The sequence below is a fragment of the Carassius auratus genome, chromosome 46 (genome assembly GCF_003368295.1).
Source record: "Carassius auratus strain Wakin chromosome 46, ASM336829v1, whole genome shotgun sequence".
In the NCBI taxonomy this organism is placed as follows: domain Eukaryota; kingdom Metazoa; phylum Chordata; class Actinopteri; order Cypriniformes; family Cyprinidae; genus Carassius; species Carassius auratus.
In genome coordinates this window covers 10,026,052-10,047,242 of record NC_039288.1, presented here as the reverse complement: position 1 = coordinate 10,047,242, position 21,191 = coordinate 10,026,052, and the positions used below count along the sequence as shown (strand labels likewise).

General features: G+C 37.2%; 1 protein-coding gene across 8 annotated transcripts in view; it reads right to left on the bottom strand.

The window, feature by feature from the left end:
* The window catches only part of LOC113064115 (voltage-dependent N-type calcium channel subunit alpha-1B), a 56,647-nt gene that overhangs the window by 23,267 nt on the left and 12,189 nt on the right, over positions 1–21,191 (bottom strand). For 4 of the 8 annotated variants that reach the window (XM_026234684.1, XM_026234683.1, XM_026234685.1 and 1 more), the window contains exons 10-24: positions 21,006–21,118; positions 20,475–20,606; positions 17,076–17,148; positions 16,863–16,980; positions 16,463–16,530; positions 16,203–16,309; positions 15,705–15,767; positions 13,016–13,681; positions 12,202–12,371; positions 11,332–11,458; positions 11,062–11,191; positions 9,826–9,885; positions 9,199–9,305; positions 6,556–6,567; positions 3,295–3,391 (exon numbers count right to left, since the gene is read on the bottom strand). In XM_026234684.1, coding sequence (XP_026090469.1) covers positions 3,295–3,391; positions 6,556–6,567; positions 9,199–9,305; positions 9,826–9,885; positions 11,062–11,191; positions 11,332–11,458; positions 12,202–12,371; positions 13,016–13,681; positions 15,705–15,767; positions 16,203–16,309; positions 16,463–16,530; positions 16,863–16,980; positions 17,076–17,148; positions 20,475–20,606; positions 21,006–21,118 — 2,043 coding nt within the window. The remainder of the gene's footprint in view (positions 1–3,294; positions 3,392–6,555; positions 6,568–9,198; positions 9,306–9,825; positions 9,886–11,061; positions 11,192–11,331; positions 11,459–12,201; positions 12,372–13,015; positions 13,682–15,704; positions 15,768–16,202; positions 16,310–16,462; positions 16,531–16,862; positions 16,981–17,075; positions 17,149–20,474; positions 20,607–21,005; positions 21,119–21,191) is intronic. The other 4 variants (XM_026234690.1, XM_026234686.1, XM_026234689.1 and 1 more) reach the window with 3 other exon arrangements.

Below are 21,191 nucleotides of genomic sequence, written 5' to 3'. Positions count from 1 at the left end.
GACCATTTCCTTGTATCGTGCATGCTGCGTATATCTGATATTAACTATATGTCGCAGCGTTACCGTCTGGGCAGAACTATTGTTCCAGCCACCAAAGACAGATTCGCAAATAACCTGCCTGATCTATCTCAACTGCTATTTGTACCCAAAAATACACATGAATTAGACAAAATTACTGACAACATGGGCACTATTTTCTCTAATACATTAGAAGCTGTTGCCCCAATCAAATTGAAAAAAGTTAGAGAAAAACGTACTGTACCATGGTTTAACAGTAATACTCACTCTCTCAAGAAAGTAACTCGTAGTCTTGAACGCAAATGGAGAAAAACTAACTTAGAAGTTTTTAGAATTGCATGGAAAAACAGTATGTCCAGCTATAGACAGGCTCTAAAAACTGCTAGGGCAGAGCATATACACAAACTCATTGAAAATAACCAAAACAATCCAAGGTTTTTATTTAGCACAGTGGCTAAGTTAACAAATTACCAGACGCCACCTGATTCAAATATTCCACCAACGTTAAATAGTAATGACTTTATGAATTTCTTCACTGATAAAATAGATAACATTAGAAATACAATAGCGAATGTAGATTCTACAGCATCTAACACTTCAGTTTCATCCATCGCACCCAAACATAAACTGCAGTGCTTTACAACCATAGGACAGGAGGAGCTAAATAAACTTATCACTGTATCTAAACCAACAACATGTTTATTAGATCCTGTACCCACTAAATTACTGAAAGAGTTGTTACCTGTAGCCGAAGAACCGCTTCTCAATATCATAAACTCGTCGTTATCTTTAGGACACGTCCCAAAACCATTCAAGCTGGCGGTTATCAAGCCTCTTATTAAGAAACCAAAACTAGATCCTAGTGTACTGGCAAATTACAGGCCTATTTCAAATCTTCCATTTATGTCTAAAATTTTAGAAAAAGTTGTGTCTGCTCAATTGAGCACCTTCCTGCATAAAAATGATCTGTATGAAGAATTTCAGTCAGGTTTTAGGCCCCACCATAGCACAGAAACTGCACTTGTTAAAATTACAAATGACCTGCTCCTTGCGTCAGACCAAGGCTGCATCTCATTTCTAGTCTTACTTGATCTTAGTGCTGCGTTCGACACCATAGATCATGACATACTCATAGATAGATTACAAAACTATACAGGTATTCAAGGGCAGGCTCTAAGATGGTTTAGATCCTACCTGTCCGATCGCTACCATTTTGTTTACTTAAATGGGGAGTCATCTCATTTATCATCAGTAAAATATGGAGTGCCACAAGGATCCGTCCTAGGTCCCCTTCTATTTTCAATATACATGTTGCCCCTTGGTAATATTATTAGAAAATACGGAATTAGCTTCCACTGTTATGCTGATGATACTCAGCTATATATATCAACGAGACCAGATGAAACTTCCCAATTATCTAAGCTAACAGAGTGTGTTAAAAATGTAAAAGATTGGATGACAAAGAATTTTCTCCAATTAAATTCGGATAAGACGGAGATATTAATTATTGGACCAAAAAACACTACACAGAATCTTGTAGATTACAATCTGCAACTAGACGGATGTACTGTTACTTCCTCTACAGTCAGAAATCTGGGTGTTATATTAGACAGCAATTTGTCTTTTGAAAATCATATTTCCAATGTTACAAAAATTGCATTCTTCCATCTTAGAAACATTGCCAAGCTACGAAACATGTTATCTGTTTCTGATGCAGAAAAGCTAGTTCATGCATTCATGACCTCTAGACTGGACTATTGTAATGCACTTCTAGGTGGTTGTCCTGCTTCGTCAATAAACAAGCTACAGGTCGTCCAAAATGCAGCAGCGAGAGTCCTTACGAGGTCAAGAAAATATGATCATATTACCCCAATTTTACAGTCTCTGCACTGGCTACCTATTAAGTTCCGCATCAGTTACAAATTATCATTACTTACCTATAAGGCCCTAAATGGTTTAGCTCCAGCGTACCTAACTAGCCTTCTACCACGTTACAACCCATCACGCACCCTAAGGTCACAAAACGCTGGACTTTTGGTAGTTCCTAGGATAGCAAAGTCCACTAAAGGAGGTAGAGCCTTCTCACATTTGGCTCCCAAACTCTGGAATAGCCTTCCTGATAATGTTCGGGGTTCAGACACACTCTCTTTGTTTAAATCTAGATTAAAAACACATCTCTTTCGCCAAGCATTCGAATAATGTATCTTTTTAATTGTGAGTGTAGTTGCATCTGATCAAAGGTGCATTTTTATTCATTAGCTTGGGTTAAACTAATTTTACTTTGTTGGATCAGCAGCTATGCTAATGATGTCTGTATTTTGTTTCTATGTTTTGCCACGGGATTCACATCCCGTGGTAACTAGGATTTACACAAGCTCCAGTCTGGATCCAGAACACCTGAGAAGAGATGATGCTGACCCTCAGAGGACCTCAGATGATGCTGACCCTGAATCAACAAACAGAACTAACAATTATTCCTAAATGTGTGACTTAATCATATAATAACTTAATTAATAATATTGATAGTTCATCGTCTAGCTGACTACGTCTTGTATTATTATTATTTTTTAGTTTTTCTAAAATCCTGTCAAATGTGCACAAACTACTAGCTACTACTAAATATTGTAGAAACATAATTTTCTGTAAAGTTGCTTTGTAACGATTTGTTTTGTAAAAAGCGCTATACAAATAAACTTGAATTGAATTGAATTGAATTGAATATAGGTAGGATACATGTCTCTGTGGCCCTATGATGCTTTATCTATGCATTAGTATTGTAACTAAGCTAAACTGCAGTTTTATTAATCTATTATTTGCTCTAATGCTACTGGTGATGAATCATTAGCCAAACGAATAAATGATGATGTGAAATGTAAGTTTGCATGTATAATTCAGCCATGTAATGAGATAACGGAGAGTGTTTCTGAAAGGATTTGTTTGTGTGCCTAAGTGTGTGATTTGATTACACAGAAAGATGCAGCAAGGCTGTTAATGTGGAGGTCTACACAAGGGGCATCATTCCTGTTTGTAAAACGTCCACGCAAGCACCACATAATGTACCTAGGTAATAGAGGTGCCAACTGTCCTTTATTAGCCGGGATATCCCGTATATTGAGCCTAATTGATTTTTCTATCGGTTTCTAAGAATTATAATCTTTCACTTTGTTTTATCAGATCATGTTATTTTACAACTAAAACCCTCTAATTCCACTTGCATGCTCTCAGAGGAGTAAGTTAAGAGCTAAGCAGGCTAAGAACCAGACAGTAGGACATTACCTTCAGTTTAGGCAAACGTTTAATGGTCTTCAAAGGTCTGAGGACTCGAAGGACCCTTAGGGACTTGATAGTGTTGATGTCCTTGCCTTTAGTTCCTCTGTAAGGAAAAAGCAATGACTAAGTGACATTTCAAACATGATTGGGATCACACATTTGAACACACATCTGATGCATTTTGATGTCATCTGCCAGCACATGCACAAAGCCTGAACGCAATTCAATTACATTTTAATGAAGTAATCACTTCCTCCAGCCCGTCATGTAATTCAGAATTACATTAGCTAGAGGTTATTTTGTTAGTGGAGAGCATGCCTTCAAGGGGAGGTTATTCTACAGAAACAAACCTACCTCTGAGATTGATGATAAATATCATTTAAACATTGAATATTTCTGTAAAATAACATTCATTCAGTAGAAAAAGATACAAAGAGACAATCCATACAGCAGGGATGGTCTCTTTGTAAAAACCACAGTTGGCCAAGTCATATTCTGATGATGAGAATTCAATTTTTTTAATTACTGCTTTTGCAAAACTCGTCACTATGTTGCTAAGGTGTTGGTGGTGGTTGCCAGGGTGTTATGATCTGGTTGCAAGTTGGTTGTTTGCTTACTGGCCCAAGCTAAAAGCCTCAAATCTTAAGTATGAACATTAATGTGATGCCTGGCTTAGAAGGAAACACTAATAAAGTGAACTGAACAGAACATAAATAATCAATGTTCAATAATCAAGTTTTAATAATCAATGCCGCTTTGTTGTTCGCGTTCCATACAGTTTAACTTTATTTTCAGGATTGACTTGAAGTTAAATTAAGTCACTGAAGATAGTCGACATCAATGTTTTCTGAATGTTTCAGCTGCTCTAAGACAGGTTTACAATGAATGGCATTTGAAATTACACAGCTCAACAGAATGGAACTCATCTGAAAAGATAAGAAAAGGCTATTTTAAAACTCTTTTACTCTAAACTTCTCCAGACATGTTGATGAACAAGAACAATTTCCATTACAACCTTGTTTAATCCAAAAAAAAGTGGTCCTTTCTGACCGGTGAGATATTTCCTTGACAGCTGAAATAGGTTGTCAAGCTTTACGAAATTATTTTTTTGTGTCTGTGTGTCATAAAGAAACATTCATCATTCAAAATACTATATTTCAAATACCCGCTATGGCAAATAAGCCTAGAGAAAGAAAAAGAGAAAAAGCCAGGTTTAGGGAGTAATAGCTTAGCTCTGTGATTTGTCTGCTTACTTTTTCTCTATCGCACTGGCATGCAATGTCCATGCAATGTCTGTAAGTCTCACACACACCCCAGGGGTGCATGTTGATCTCTGCCCAATGAGACACTCAACTATACTCCCATAGATTTCAGAGGACCATCTGTCTCCATGCACCCACCACACAGGTTCAGTGCTGAAGTAGTTCTGCCTAATGTTTGTGACAGGGTAAAGCCACCTGATGCACCCTGATACAAAGGTCAATTGCAAATCCAGGTCAAATTGCAGCCCAAAATTAAATTATATAAAATCCTAAGACACTGGGCCCTATTATACACCCGGCGCAATGCTATGCAAGGCACAGCGCAAGTGTGTTTGCTAGTTTCAGTCCGGCGCCATTGTTGTTTAATTAGCAAATGCATTTGCGCTCATTTTTGCGCCCATGGACGTGCTGGTCTAAAAAATAGGTGTATTCAGGCGCGTTGCTGGAGCAATGCCTACATGTTACAATGGTAGTCATCGCATGTATCAGAATTAGGCTATCTATTTGCTCGCACATGAGCAGCTCCGTTTCATCTCGGAGACGCGTTCTGTCTTTGCACTTGCCAAATTCTGCCGTTTAAATAGCAATTCCTTCATGGCACGAGCGCAGCTGGCTCTTAAAGGGAATGGAAGATTCTCATTAAAAGAATAGGGACATCCCGTTTAGACCATGCACTCGGGCGCGCCAACCATTTTTCCGTCGTTAAAATAGCAAAAGTGGATTTGGACACGCCCTGAGTACACCTGCACGTGCGCTTTAAACTTTGTGTTTAGATCGTTAAAATAGGGCCCATTGTATTTGGGATAATTGAGCAAATATGTTATTATATATATATATATATATATAATGCAAAAATATATTTACTATATATGAAGGATATGCAGGATCAAAATCTTTTTTTTTTTTATGGTTAATGACTAATAATTGAGCTTTTGTTTGACTGAGCATTAGGGGTGGCTGTCCTCTGGATACAGTAGGAGTAGTAGTTTCTATAAGCCCCTTCAAAGGTCAGAGGTCAAGTCATGGTTAAAAGTAGGTCTATCCTTTTCTACAAAGGCTGACAGATAGGAAGAGTCGAGGGGTTGTGAGTTTGGAGTGGTCCGCGGGGAGGTTGGGGGATAAAGTTTGTTTTCATACAATATAGACTGTCCCCACCTGGTCACGCTTTGTTGTGATCTGACGAGGGAAACCGATGAAAAACCATGCACATATGCACAAACATAGAAACACACACATAATAAGCTGCATCACAGACATAGAATAAGCAGTAAATACAGATTAAATGAGATCAGAATAGAAGAGAGCTGTCAGTGAGCGGAAACACTGTGGCACAGCAAAGAAAGATTAAAAAGCATCAAAGCAACTCCAGCGCACAATAAATCATTATAATAATCAAAGACATGATGCTGTGAGGAATAATTAGTTACTGTTTGTTTGTAACATCTCTGCAAGATAAATCACATTTAGCTGTAAATATAGAGACGTCGCAACATGGAACTGTGATAAAAATCACAAAAGTGAAAAGATTACATATTGGCAAATGTCACACACACACACACTAAAAGAAAGTACATGCATAAAGGTTCATGCAAGTCCTTGTGATAGATGCTGATTGTGTACAGCAAGTAAAATATATTAGATTTTTTTTTTAATGAAAAAAAAAAATAACATTTTAAAACAAAAGATGTTTTTCTTAGTAGACAGTTGGTAATGCATGTCTTTTATCTTACATCAGCCAGTGTTATTTTGTCTTTCTTACAATTGCATTTAAAATATGTATTATTTTGGGTTTCTTTATGGAATCAGATTAAAATAACAAACAATTGGCAAGTTTAGTTAGTTGATGAAGTGTAATGAGTTTAAGAATTAATGCCCAATCGTGGTCTACAGAAGTGCAGTTTCACAAATCTTGAAAATGATGCACTGGTCTGGCGATTCTTATCCACACAAACACACACTTATACTCAGGCAGATACACAGGAAGCAGGCAATAACAAGTGCGTACCCCATGAAGCTCCTGAAAGTAATGCAAGCAAGAGGGAAGGACAGGGCAGATAAAGAAAGTGAGAGAGAGACAGAGAAAGAAAGAGAAAGATGGAAAGATGGAGAGAGAAAAAAACTAAATGAGAGACATTAAAGCCCACAGGACAAAAGCTTGCTATCCACTACTCAGCACAGGAGAAAGAGGAAGATTACAACACAGTTAAAGTGAGACAAACACAAGAGAATCAGAAAGAGCAGAACACGGTATGAGATTCATTTATAATCAATATACAACAGTGCACTAATACCAGAGCCGACACCACCCTAAGTACTCCTTTCTTTAACTACAGACATTTTCATGTACTAGGCATTGTTTTTTATTAAAGGGGTCATATGATGCTGCTAAAAAGAACATTATTTGGTGTTTATGCTGTTTAACCCCTTAACTGTCACTCATATTTTTGAAAATTGTCTTTGTAGTGCACGATCCAAACTTAAATTTTTATAATTCATGAATGAAAATATTTTGTAACATGGTATTGATGTACCATTTACATGGAAATGCAATGTCTGATTTTAAAATGGGTTTTAAAGGATGAATTTTGAGATTTTAAGTTTTCAGTCGATATATAACTTCTGATGATTTCTAAAATGTGATCGAGAAAAAGGCAACAAAGAAGTCTTCTTTTTTAAACAAAGGTCAAAATTCCTGTTATAATTTAGATTTTTGAGGGTGCACTCTTGTCATAAATTAATCGATTACTTTTCCTACATAATTTTTAGCAAAAAACACTGGTAAAATATATATTTGGGTTGTGTTAGAACGAGCCATTTTAGTGTGAATGAGTCTTATTCTTCCATTTCAGAAACACTGCCAAGCTACGAAACATGTTACCTGTTTCTGATGCATTTGAGACTTTGCAACTTTACAGATCTTCTTCATGTACCAAGAAGTTTGTAACACTCCGAACAGAAAGGAAAAATTTAAAATCGCATTATATGACCCCTTTAAAACAAATTCTTTTTATTTTTAAATCTTGGTTTTACACTTGTTCAGTATATATATATAAACAGAGTCTTAGCTGAACAAATAAATGCTTAGATATGCTATAGTGCCACCATCAGAAGAACAGGAGCCAGCTGGAGCTGATGGACAGTTTCTGCACTACTCACACAGAAAGCTGGTTTCAAAAGCCGAGCAGTTTTCTATCACCTCTTTTTCAGCTATTTTAAAGCACCCCGGGGTCCTTCTGTCAACCGCAGAGGTGGAGAAAGACAGCTGAGCATCTGAACATGACAACTAAGAGGATTCAGCCACACTCAAACTAGACCTTGCATTTATTACACAAAACACACAGGCTGTCAAACCTTGGAAATTGTATCCACCGGGCTTCATAAAATACATTATGTTGGCCGTTGCATGTGTAAAACTAGCCACTGTGATGATATGGTGGTTGCTATGGTGGTGCTCTATGGTTGCTAAGTGTTCTGAGTGGTTGTTAGCATGTTGGTATACCAATGCTAGAGGGTTGTGGGTGGTTGCAAGGGCATCGCTAAAAATGACTCTACAATATTCTGGTCTCTCAATATGGTCAGGTCCCTACCTTAAAGGAACAGTTCACACAAAAATGAAACTTTGCTGAAAATTTGCACAACCTCAGGCCATCCAAGATGTAGCTCGTTTCTTCATCAGAAAAGATTTGAAATAACTGAAGCATCACATCACTTGTCCACCAATGAATCTTCTGCAGTGAATGGGTGCCTTCAGAATGAAAGTTCAAACAGTTTATAAAAACAATTATTTGGCTTCTGGCCAAAATACCAGTCCATAATCCATAATAATGTTGTCCTTTCACATCAAAATCCATAGACATATTTGTTTAGATCTGTTTTGAATCTGTTTTGTTTTTTACATTTTGCATATTTCTCTCCTGATTCAGACAAATTGACTTTTTCAACTGGAGAAAGAAACATTATGGACAGTGGACTTGATTTGTTTTGCTGGAAATAATGGTTTCAAGTTAAACGAATCTTGTTTGGACACATGCCGGCACCCATTCACTGTAGAGGATCCATTGATGAGAAAGTGATGCAATGTTACATTTCCCCAAATCTGTTCTGATGAAGAAACAGACTCATCTACATAATAAGGACTTGAGGGTGAGTAAAGTGAACAATTGATGTAATGTGAGTCTATTTTATTTATACGTGAGTGGATTTTATTGTTTCATTTCACAATGAAAATTATAAATTGATTCAACTAGAAGAGGAAATCACTGCTAATTACCATGGGTGGGTCATGAACAATAAGAATTAAAGCAAACTGCTGGGAAATGCAACTGTCTGGCTCAGCTCCTGTGGGAAATACTAAACCCACCCGAATCATTAGCAGAAGTGTGCACGCTATGCACAATACTATTATGAGATAAAAAAAAAAACAGATGCGCATTAAACCGATCAGTTCCAAAGACCAAACTATACACAGATGCCACACTTCCCCTCATCACAGAGCTCCATCTCACACCAGATACTAAACAGCAGACAGTCACATCCTGTTTCCGTCATTTTCGACTGAATGCTCTCTTGCTGGATTTGAACTGACAGCCTGCTCTTGTGACCGCTGTGTCTGCTGCACTCTGACAGAATCACAAAAACAGCCACTCACGAGCAGGCGAAGGCCACCAGAGCACCGGTGACTACAATGAAGTCCAGTATGTTCCACGGATCCCTGAAGTAAGACCCAGGATGCAACAGCAACCCAAGATCAATCATCTAGAAGAGAAAAGACAAAAAAAAGGGTGAACATCTATTCATCAGAAATGCGTTAAATTAAACAAAAGCGAGAGTAAAGACATTTGTAATGTTACAAAAGATATTAAAAATTCAAAGAATCCTAAAAACAATGTATCTTAGTTTCAACAAAAATGTTAAGCAGCACAACTGTTTTCAACATCACTTATACGTTTTTAAAGAAATGTTTCTTAAGCACCAAATGACATATCATTTCTGAAGGATCATGTGACACTAATGACTGTTATTAAATTGTAATGATATTTCACAATATTAAAGCTTTTACTGTATTTTTGATCAAACAAATGGAGCCTTGGCGATGATAAGATACTTCTTTCAAAACACAATAAAAAATCATGGAAGCCCTACATTTTTGAAGGGTAGTGTGAATTCATTTTTTTAAATAATTTGTAAAAAAAATAAAAATAATGTTTTTTAAATCAATAACATTTAATACTGCAAGTAAAATAAAAATAAAAAATAAAAAGGCATTTGTATTTACCTTTATAACCATCTCAAATGTGAACACACCAGTGAAGACGTAATCTAGGTATTTCAGCACCTGAGGAAACCACAAGAAATAAGGAATTAGAAATAAGCAGTTATTTTCTTTATATTTTCTTTATAACTCCCACGGACCATTTGAGCAAAGGAAAGTGGATGATGCCATAAATAAAATAAGAATTTCAGAATAAACCAGTGTTTGTCCCCACTGCAGCTATGATTCAGTGAGTACTTCAATAATGTCCCAAACAGAACAGACATGACGTACACTGTATTTTTTCAGAGACAAAAATAGATGTTTCAAATAAACACTCAAGTTTTTTTTCCTATCTTTCAATCCTTCCACATGAGCAGCTGTGAAATACTGAAAGCAGAGATTCAATGTACAAGTAATTCAAAGAACAATGCTTAATTAGCAATGATTATGGCTAATGCGGTGGCAATAGGTGTTAAATCTGCTCACAGGCTGTCCCAAATAAAAAATATGGTGCAAAAGCCAGTCAGTGGGACTAGAAACAAATAGGGTTGCCAACCATACTGTATATTGGGCTGAACTGATTTGTCCTGTACGTGACCTAACTTGTCCCATTTATTGACTGCTACCCGTCATCACCAAGTCACAGTCCAATCAAACGCATTATCAGTATGTGTTAAATAAATCACAAACTGTGAACATAACAGTTCGAGGAAGACTTAAGAAAAAGTGGAATCCTCTGACGGCTGGTCGCTACCATTTCACAGCGAGCAGGACTTGTGCTAATGCCAGTTACCCTCACCATCAGTGTTTTTGTTTTCAGCAAATCCGGTCATTTTGGCGAATGCAAACAATGTGATTATTTTTATGAGGGAAGATGTGATCAATAAGGGAAGTCATCTTTCACTATTGTAATGTTAAAGAGAGAAAAACATTTTACATTTAAGTAACTGCTAGCGTATTCTTAACCTTGGACCTTATTCTTTTAAGCACCAAAAGCAACCCATTTTAATTTATATATATATGTAAACACCACTGATGTCATAACCCAAGCTTACAGTGAAAGACAGTGTCAATGAGATCAGTGTTTGCTGGATTTTATAGATAACATTTAATAAATGAACAGTATTATTTAGTATTAACTTACATAAAAATACTATATGCACAATTTTTTTTTTTTTTTGACTTTTGACTTTTCCAGATTTGTATATTATAGATTTTACATTTCCTGACATTTCCAGGGAGGTCTGTGTGTCTTACATCATTGCGCGGGGCATTGGCCTGCACAGGGTCTTCAGCAGCGAGGGCAATGCTGCTCATGGTGATGACTGTGAGGATACACATCTCAAAGTACCGTAGGTTCACCACATAATGACACAACCGTCGCACTCTGTCGAGACAACATGAAGAATCAACACTTATTCACAGTATTTAGCAGGTACGTTACAACCAAATGCTAATTCTGTGCAAATTGAGGCAAGTTATATATGTGATACATATTTAAAATCTCTCCCCAAGAGTTTAACTCACGGGTTAGTTGGACCAAACACAAACATGGAGCTGTATGGCAGAATGTGTTTGGGTGCATTCTGATTAAGCTCATCAAGATCCTTCTTTTCCTCGTTCAGCAGTAGACTGTCACCATCAATGTTGTTCACTGTCAAACAGATGATCATTAGAGAAAAGATGAGGAGAGAATGTCACAAGTGTCAAATAACCATTCAATGCTGCCATCTTCTTAGCGGCGCTACATGATTATGTAATTAGAAGATAATACTTAAAGGGATAATGCAACCAAAAATAAATATTCTGTATATGTACCATGTATTCTGTAAATATACCTTGTATTTACTCTCATGTCACTCAAAACACTTTTCGGTAGCACTTTATTTTACAGTCCTGTTCCCCATGTACATACTATGTACTTATTATATTAATTACAATAACTATGTAATATCTAGATTCTTACAATGAACCTACTCCTAAACCTAACCTTACCCCATGTAGTTACCTTGTATTACCAGAACTTTCTTCGATAAATACACTGTAAGTACACTATAAGTACATGTAAGTACACGTACTGTAAAATAAGGTGCAACCCACTTTTCCCCTGTGGGACCCATCCGAAATGAATGGAGTGATTCAGCATAATGCCTAGGCTGCTGTTATACTGAACTTATTTTCTAGGGTTGCATGGAACACTTTTATGGTATCTTTGCATCCAATGGTGGCAGCTTGGACATTTTTCTTGACAACTCCTTTTGTATTGCAAAAAAAATGATACATGTATAATACACTATGTATGTATGACTAATTGTTTTAAAAAGTCACTAGTCAAATTATTCAATTGATGTGTTATTTTTGGCACAATGCAAGCAGGAGATTAAAAAAAATACTTACTGGGAATGACTGCAGTCTCTCCTGGTGGGGCAGTTATGGTGACAGGAATGTTGACTCCGGTTGGGCCCACTCTGGTGCTGTTCTTAAGATTATCTTTGTCTCCTGGCTTCTGTTCAGTAGGAGACTGGAGAGGGCTGGTCGCTAAGCTGTCTGTACCTGTTGGTCTGCCCCTGTAATAAATATATATATATATATATATATATATATATATATATATATATATATATATATATATATATATATATATCCAACATGCATACTCAATATATCTCAAAGTGCTGCCTAATGGTTTGCAAAGTATATGCAAATCAAAGCAAAAATGAAATTGTAGGAAAAATGCCATATCTGATCATGCATTCAATGTCAGTCTATTCAGCATGTCCATGGCTTCAAAATGTCTCACAATAAATGATGAATGGCACTGCATTATAAAACAAAACTTCAAAGCAATGTCATGTATTTGAAAGAAAACAGCAGAGATTTTTTCAAGCAGAGACTTGCAGAAAATAAAGAAATGCATACAGGTTGAAAAACATGAGGGTGAGTACATGAGGTCAGAATTGTTTTTATTTTATTTTTTTGCAGAAAAAAGTAATGTATACAGGTAAAAAAAAAAAAAAAAACATGAGAGTGAGTACATGATGTCAGAATTGTATTTCTTTGTTTTTATTTGCAGAAAAAAGTAATGCAATACAGGTTGAAAAGACATGAGAGGTGAGTACATGATGTCAGAATTTTTATTTTTGGGTGGACTATCCCTATAAGTGTCCAAATAGTTTCTGAGGCCGCCATACAGTCTGAGAAATGAATGTACCTGTGTTTTCCACCGTTCTCCCAGCATTCTTCTCCATCCAGTGTGGACTGGGCTTTAACACGTGGCCGGTGTCTCCTCCTTTCTCCATTCCCTCCTTCGCCATCTCTGTGATCTCGTATCCTATCTTCGCCTCTGCCACCATTACCAATCGTGCCATTGCCATTCCCGTTGACCTCTCTGGATCGGCGAGAATGGTGGTGTCTGCGTTCTCTTTCCTCCAACCCTATGCCCTCCTCAGGAGAACCAGCTGTGTGGTGGTTCCTGTGTCCTCCATCCTGATTGCTGCTGTGCTCCAGGGTGTCCTGGTGCTCCCTATTTTGGCTGTGGTGTCTATGGTGCCTCCCCTCTCCAGCATCTCCGTTCTCTCCTCGAAATTGATGATGCTTTCTTGGGTGGCTAGAGGAGAGCTGAACGTCTGGAGTGTCTCCATCTGTGTCAGTCCTGGAATTGTCCACTGTGCCGTCTCTGTGCTCCACTACAAGCGGTCGATCGTGGTGGGTCTTCATGTCGGGCCGCAGATGCAGCGCTGAAGACATGCGCTGACGCTCTTCAGGCTCTAGTTCATTGTAAAGGGCCTCGCTGCTGTTACGCAGGTTGTGTCTACGCAGCTGGGTGGTGCGCTGCTCCCATATGGACAACTTCTGCAGTGACCTCTGCTGCTCTTTACTGAGGGACGGGAGAATATTCACCTGAATTACGCACGTAACTTGGTATTACCTCCGATAACACCCACATCCACGAGCCCACCACTGTTGACCACTCTAAATCACACTGATCATGGTTAAAGGGATAATACACCCACAGAAATGAAAATTATGTCACTCATCCTCATGTTGTTCCAAACTTGACTTACTTTTTTTCCTGAGTAAAAAAGATGATGTTCTGAAGAACTTTGGTAACCATATGAATTCTTATAGAAATGTAATGCATTTTTTGCCCGTACAACGGAAGTCAATGGGAACCGAAACCATTTGGTTACCAACTTTCTTCAAAATATCTTCTTTTATTACTTATATGACTAAATTATGACAGAATTTTCCATTTTGGGTGGACTGTCTCTTTAAACTTCATGACATCATGAGAGTTTTACATTAGACTACAACTTGTTGCTATTGCAGTATTAAAAAGTACTAAAATAGAAATACAAATAAATAAAGCTTTATAGAAATATTTAAACACAAACCAATATAAATGATAAAGCACATAAAATTACAAAAATAAAATGTTAATTTAAAACATTAATACATACTATAATAGTAATACCGATCTAAATATAGGTTGTACATCTTAAAGGGACGGGTCATTCTTTAATTCTTAAAGCTATAGTATACTTCAAAGGGATAAAATAATAATAACAAAAAAGGGACTTCAAAGGGATAAAATAATAAACATAAATGACTAAGCTTAACTAAACTTTGTAAGTTATGGCAACTTTAAAATGAAAGTTCACCCAATAATGAGAGTGCTGTCACACGGTTATTCCACTTCATGCTGTTTCAAGCCTGTAACCTTTATTTCTTCTAATGTATGGAACACATAAGGAGAAATTCTTATTGGTTGTTCTCAAGCATTCGAGTGAAACAGTGGTTGGCATAGAGGTTTTTCTATAAACAATACAGTTTCAGCATAATCTGTATGTCATGCTCTGTGACTCATGCATTTCACTTATGTCCAACACCATTGTTCCATTGCTAAGAGAGGACAAAGAGCATCATGGGACTACAGTGACTCAGAAGCCCTAATGATGTGCTAATAGCATGTGATAATGAGAAAAACAACTAAAGTCGAACAAAAATAATAAAAGCATCCTGAGTCGTGTCACTATACCTCACAAAGCGACGACATGGAGTGTAGACATAACTCCTTAGAGATACATTCAGGGTGGCACAACACAAAAACGACAGACATGTTAAAGACAAACACACTATATGAAAAGAGGTCAAGAGAGAAGGAAAGAACAACTAGAGAGAAAGGAAAACGTAACACAGACAAACAACATGAACAGATTTAAATATACTTTCAATGCACCAAATGATTATGCTGTTTCTTGGTGAAAAAAGTGACATTCTTGGTGAAAAAAGTGACATTCTATCCCTTGCATGCACACAGACACACACACAAACACACACAAAAGAACAAACCCACACAGTACAAAGGCCGTTGATCCAAATAGTCACTGAAGCTTGCAGACAGCACACCCAGACTGCTCTGTTTAGCATGCTAGCAAATATCAACTATATATATAACTATATAAACCCTAAATCTTTTTTGCACAAGTTTTTTTTTTTAAACAACAGAACAGACAACATTTTTTTCACACAATCTGTCAAGCCGACATTCAAAGTTTGCCTTGACAAAAATTCCTTTTCTAGTTCTAACTTCAAGAGTTTTGTTTTCTTTAAAGAGCACTAAACTAATCAACTACTAACCATACTAACACCAGCCATATAGACATGTATATGATTCTGTATGAATCATATGTTTGTTTACTATTACAATTGATGCTATGATCATCCCCCAAAACCAATGAGATGAGCTACAACCAAAAAGACAGAGGAGGAAAAACAATAAGAGGATTAAAGCTGAAGGTGAAAGTGACTGGAATAGGTAGAGATATAGGAATAGGAACAGGAATATAGGAAAAGAAAGAGGAGAGGAGAGGAATATTGTAAGTGAGAGCAAAACTCACGGTGAGTGAACGCTGCAGACTGAAGACCTGCGAGAGATTGCATCTCGATTTTGCTTTACAAAACTGCACATGTGAAACAAAAAAAAAAAAAAAAGAATGAGACACAAACACAAATTAAAGAAGTGCAGAGGGCGCAGATGGCAGTCAGGGTGATGTCACTCTGTCTGTCCACCTGTCAGCAATGTGGGTTTTTAACCTTGCAGAAGCTTGCAGGCAAAATTAGCATATGTAAAACACATATGGCACCATAATAATCTCTGCAGATGACATAATTAAACTATAACAACATTGATTTGGTATAACTCATTACCCTAAAGCAACACATTTATGAAGAACAGACTACACAGAGCAGGTTTAAGGGGAGGTCAGGGTCACACTGACATTGACTGGACAAACAATCAAGCGATCACAAAACTTAATAGAGAAGTTACAAATAACAGCTACAGTGCACATTAGAGGAAAAGTCCCATAGCCTATTAAAAAAGTCAAGACACTTACGCTGCTATAGAGATGTTGGCAGCAGACATGGGGCTGACCTCCTTCACCTCCATGGCCTTCTGAAGAGCGATGCTCTTCTTCGCTGCCTCCTCTTGTTCCTCTTCATCCTAAAAGCATAGACATTGCAGAAATAAAAGATTAGGATAAAAGAAACCTACATCCTCAGGGTGTTTTGTGACAATGTAAGCATGATAACCAAAAAAACTAAATAAAATGATCATAAATCAGGCGACAGGGAGCTTTTATTAAGGCCAGGTTACCTTTGTCAGCTCCTGTGCATTGGCAAGGTTATCCACAGCGATGGCCAAGAATACATTGAGAAGTGTGTCTAGTTATCAGGTTAGAGAACTGTTTGTATTTCATATCGCATTTCATTCGATATAAATTCAAGTTGCATTAAAAATTGATTACATTTTATCAATAATTCCAAGAAATTTGACAAATTTTTATCTACTTTCTTCCATTAAAATGTCTAAAACATTTTTCTTTCTTGAATAAATGGACTGAAATGAATATACAATATTAATTTGAACAATTTTCTTTGCCTCAGACAATATTCACTATTTGGTTTTCCATATGTTGGACTCTTTAATCTAGATGCATTGTAAATAGTCTTGTTCCTGATGCTCCAACAATGTGAACACATGTAGAACAGGATACAGTTTCCAAACAGTGTGAGAACAATGAAGTAGACAGAGGAGAACATTCCACCCCGAACGCCACCCTGGGACTCTATCCCATGATACATCACTGCATTCCAGTCCTCTCCTGTCAAAATCTGCAAGAGGCATAAACAGATCAAGCACACCAAACACTTTAAATACATGAAAAAACACATTAACATTCACAAGGAAAAATTAAAATAAAGTATACCTGGAAGACTGTCATTATGGCTGCAGGAAAGCTGTCAAAGTTTGTAGTGGGAGTTTCATCTTCAAAGTTAAACCTGGTTGGGACAAAAGAGAGAGAGAGAGCTTCAGTGCATTCGGTGTAAAACAGGCTTCAGAGGTACACTGAAATTTTTTATGTCACTTCTAGTTTCCTTTAAGTGCAGGGTTGTCAAAACAAAGATACTGAGTTACTAGGATCAAAAATATTTTTTCCCATCACTTGTACCCTTGAGCACAGCACTTATCTTCATTTACTTGTGGGCTTAAATGTTAAGAACAGTGTAACAATCATACTCAAATAATATACGGCTTGTTTTTAGATTTATTTTAATTTCTTATTCACCTTCTGGATGAAAACGTTAAACACAGAGACCCTAATCTCTATCTAGGAGGGCTTTGGCACCCCTGTCTTTCATCTCATCCCCATAAAAACTTTAATAGCATAGATGTCATACAAAAATGGAGGCTCTCACACCCATAATTCCATTGAAGTCAAATAAAATTCAGCCAAATGCCTCCATTTCTGATATAATGACAAACTGTCATTCAAGCCAGGCTCAGATTCACGACCTCTTGCACGTGAGGCAAGAAATATTTGTCCTTGCCTCAGATGAAATGACCATGAGGATCAGTTTTCTTCTTTTTTTGATCCATCCCTATCATTCTCTTCCTCTTTCTAGCATTTTATTTTTAGATTTCAGAGTTCTCTTTCAGTCCTGCCATCTTTAACTCTCTCCAAATTGCCTTTCACAGTCTGGTCTTCAAGGGAAACACGAGAACACATTGGTGACTCATCCATTCATAAAGGAGATTCAGAGCACGCTTGATTTCACAACAGTGAATGATGGTGGAAAGGATTTATCATTCAGTCCTGGCTTGTCATGGGATGTGCGAACTAGCCTTACATCTTAAACATAAAGAGGTTTCCAACAGAATCTGCAGTAGATGCATTATTGCATCCTCGCACAAACAAAAGGCTGTACACTCGTAGAGTATACGAAGCTTAAAATGTGCTTGATCACACAGAACTGCAAAAGCTAAAATTAACAAAGAATAAAACTGATTTAGTAATTGCCAGTGAAGCGTCTAACAGTTTTTTGCAAATGTATTTCATACCTACACATGCAAACACGTCAGAGAACAAACCTGAGCAACTCTGTGCCTCAGTGCTCTTGGGCCCTTAAAATTAAAGAAAAAAAAAAAAGATGAAAATGCTGACAGAGGCTCATTTGACAGGATGTTCTGCTGGAGGGTAAGATCTCAAACACTTCTTCCAATTTACATAACCAAGTTGGTTATATCAACCGTAGACATTTCTCTGAACCACAAGAATTAAAAAATCAACTTCACTTAAAGCATTTTAACAGGCACAGACGGTCAGAAAACTTAGTGAGCAAAGACTAAATTAGAAAGTCTCTTTAAATCACTTTAATATTTATGTTCAGCCCTTTCACTGGTAATCTGCGTGACAGTAATTTAACAAATTTGAAGGCATTTGACAAGACTTTAAAAACACAGCCGACAAACACAGACAGGTGAGCTAATGCCAACAGACCCTGTGGGCTTTAAATAGGAATGGGAGATGTGCATGTACACTGACGTCACAACATGCACAAGATGACCACCTATCAGAACACATCAACAAGAATGAAGATCAAAAATGCTGTCAAATTAAAAATAGTTCTACTAGTGCAAGTGATCTTTATTTGGAAGGGCAGAGGTGACTCATGAGTACGATTTCTGACTCTTGAATATGCATTTCTTCCTTAAGACACAGGGTCTGGCTCTGATGACTAACAGCCATTCACACAGAACGCGTTCTGGCGTTAAAAGCAGCTGCATGGAGCGCAACAGAATTGTGCAGAACTCACACTTATAAGTCGCTGAACATCCATACTGCAATGCTAAAATTAACACTACCACTATACTCCAGATTCATCCAGTCACATCAATCCATTGTGCTCAAGAGGTTTGGCTGGTCAGCAAAATGTATTAAACAGATACAGTTTATAACTGACTGCTAGCTACACTTTATTGGTTATGTGTAGCCCAATGCCAAAAAAAAAAGGGAGAGAAAGAGGAAGGATGATGACTAAAGCTTTCATTCATCACACTGCTTGTCAGCGGGGTGCCCTTCATTAAAGCAAGCAGACACGCTGCATAATCAGCTCGGCAATTCTCTGAGCGTAGATTTAAATCCCTGTTGGCACGCTGAATCACTCTCTCTGTTCACAAGAGCTGGCACGAGGGCAGAAGGATTGCAGAAAGGAGGGAGAAGATGATGGATGGAAGTACTGATATTCTGAAAATGCTTCCGTTAGAATTAATTGATGTAAGATGGCAACAGAAACACACTAAATAAAAAATGTATTATAATACCAAAAATGCTTTTAGTGGCTATGTGTATAATCAATTTAGCATCTATTTTCAGAGTATTCATAAAATGGGAGGCAAAAAGTACCCAGATGAATTACTGTGCATCTGATGGACACTTTACTATTCCAGGAGGCTACGGGAGAGGATTTGGGAATAGCAGTGAAGTGACACAAATGATGCTGGTAGGTCACTTGACAATGAAAAATGACGAATGTAGTAAATCCAGAATACATTCAAACTACACACATTCATTCTATAAAGAATGAATGTGAAAAAAAATCTCTTGTTATTATTATTATTATTTTTTTTATGGGAAAGCAGTAATCACTTCTTTAAAAGAATTTTCAGATTTTTGATGCAGCCAGTATCCAGGAAGTCTGAGGAAAATACTAATCTCTCCAGAGCTTCTCTTCTCAACAACGACTCAAATGTAAGATTATTAAAACGTGTCCCCAAAACTGCACTTGACAGTAGGAGACATTTTACAACCCCATTACATAAATGAGGCTGCACAGTTAAGCACATGTTGTGACCAGTTTTGTTCATGGATAAATCAGCAGTACCCCAGCAGATGGAGCCTAGGCTGATCTCAGTCCAACAGAAGAACACATCAGACACGCTGTTAGACTATAGATCAGCTCCAGAAAACTGCTCTGCAGCAGATGCCACAGGGGTGTTATGGAAACTTCTATCAGAGCTTCATGGTAGGCCTGCTGTGGTCATAAGGCATAAGGATGCATGCAGATTTACAATTCCAGCATCTTTACAGACTCTGCTCAAGCACAGTCACTTAGTGATTGTAGTTATATGAACCATAAGCATTTTAAAAGGTTATGCCTATTAATTATTTAAAAAGTGCATGGCCCAGGTTGTCTATACCTTTTAATCTGCACACTGTTTGGTGAAGAATATTGGGCATGTAAAATAACTTTTTGTTCTTAATTCCAGAGGGGGAAATGGACAGAAATGGCTGGAAAAATGGAGGAAAATTTTAGAAATCACTCACTGGCCCCCGAAGAGTTGCATGCCTAGCAGGGCAAACACTACGATGAAGAGGAAGAGGAGGAAGAGCAAGCTAATGATGGACTTCATGGAGTTTAACAGTGAAACCACAAGATTCCGCAAAGAGTTCCAATACCTACAGAGAGAGAGAGAGAAAATTAACACATAGAATTAACTTTAAAAAAATGTTGTATGTTTTAAATATATAAATATACACACACACACACAAATGTTTAAAAGTAATGAATACTATTATAATATTATTGATTTTCTATTTTTTATTAATAAAATCAATAATATTAAAATAGTACTCATTAGTTTTACACATTTGTGATGGATATCATGTCAAGATTTATTATAGGTATTATTAAACTTTATGTTAAAAATGTTGGTCATGTGGTTTATTCTAAACCACCAGGAATTCCTGATCTTAATTATCAGTGCAATATCAGTTGCAATATTTAGATGTGTGATTGTTTTGACCTAACCCAGGTTTGAAAGCATTCACAATACAGGAGTGTATTCATCTACTTACTTGGTTACTTTAAAAATACGGAGCAGGCGCAGGGCTCTCAGAACACTGATCCCAAAAGATGCACCAGGCTGGATCGCTGCCCACACCACCTCAAATATACTCCCCACAATTACCTGAGACATCAAAAATCACCAAGGATCTCTCAGTTAAACAAGTTTATTTCGTGTAGCGTCTCATTTAAATAAA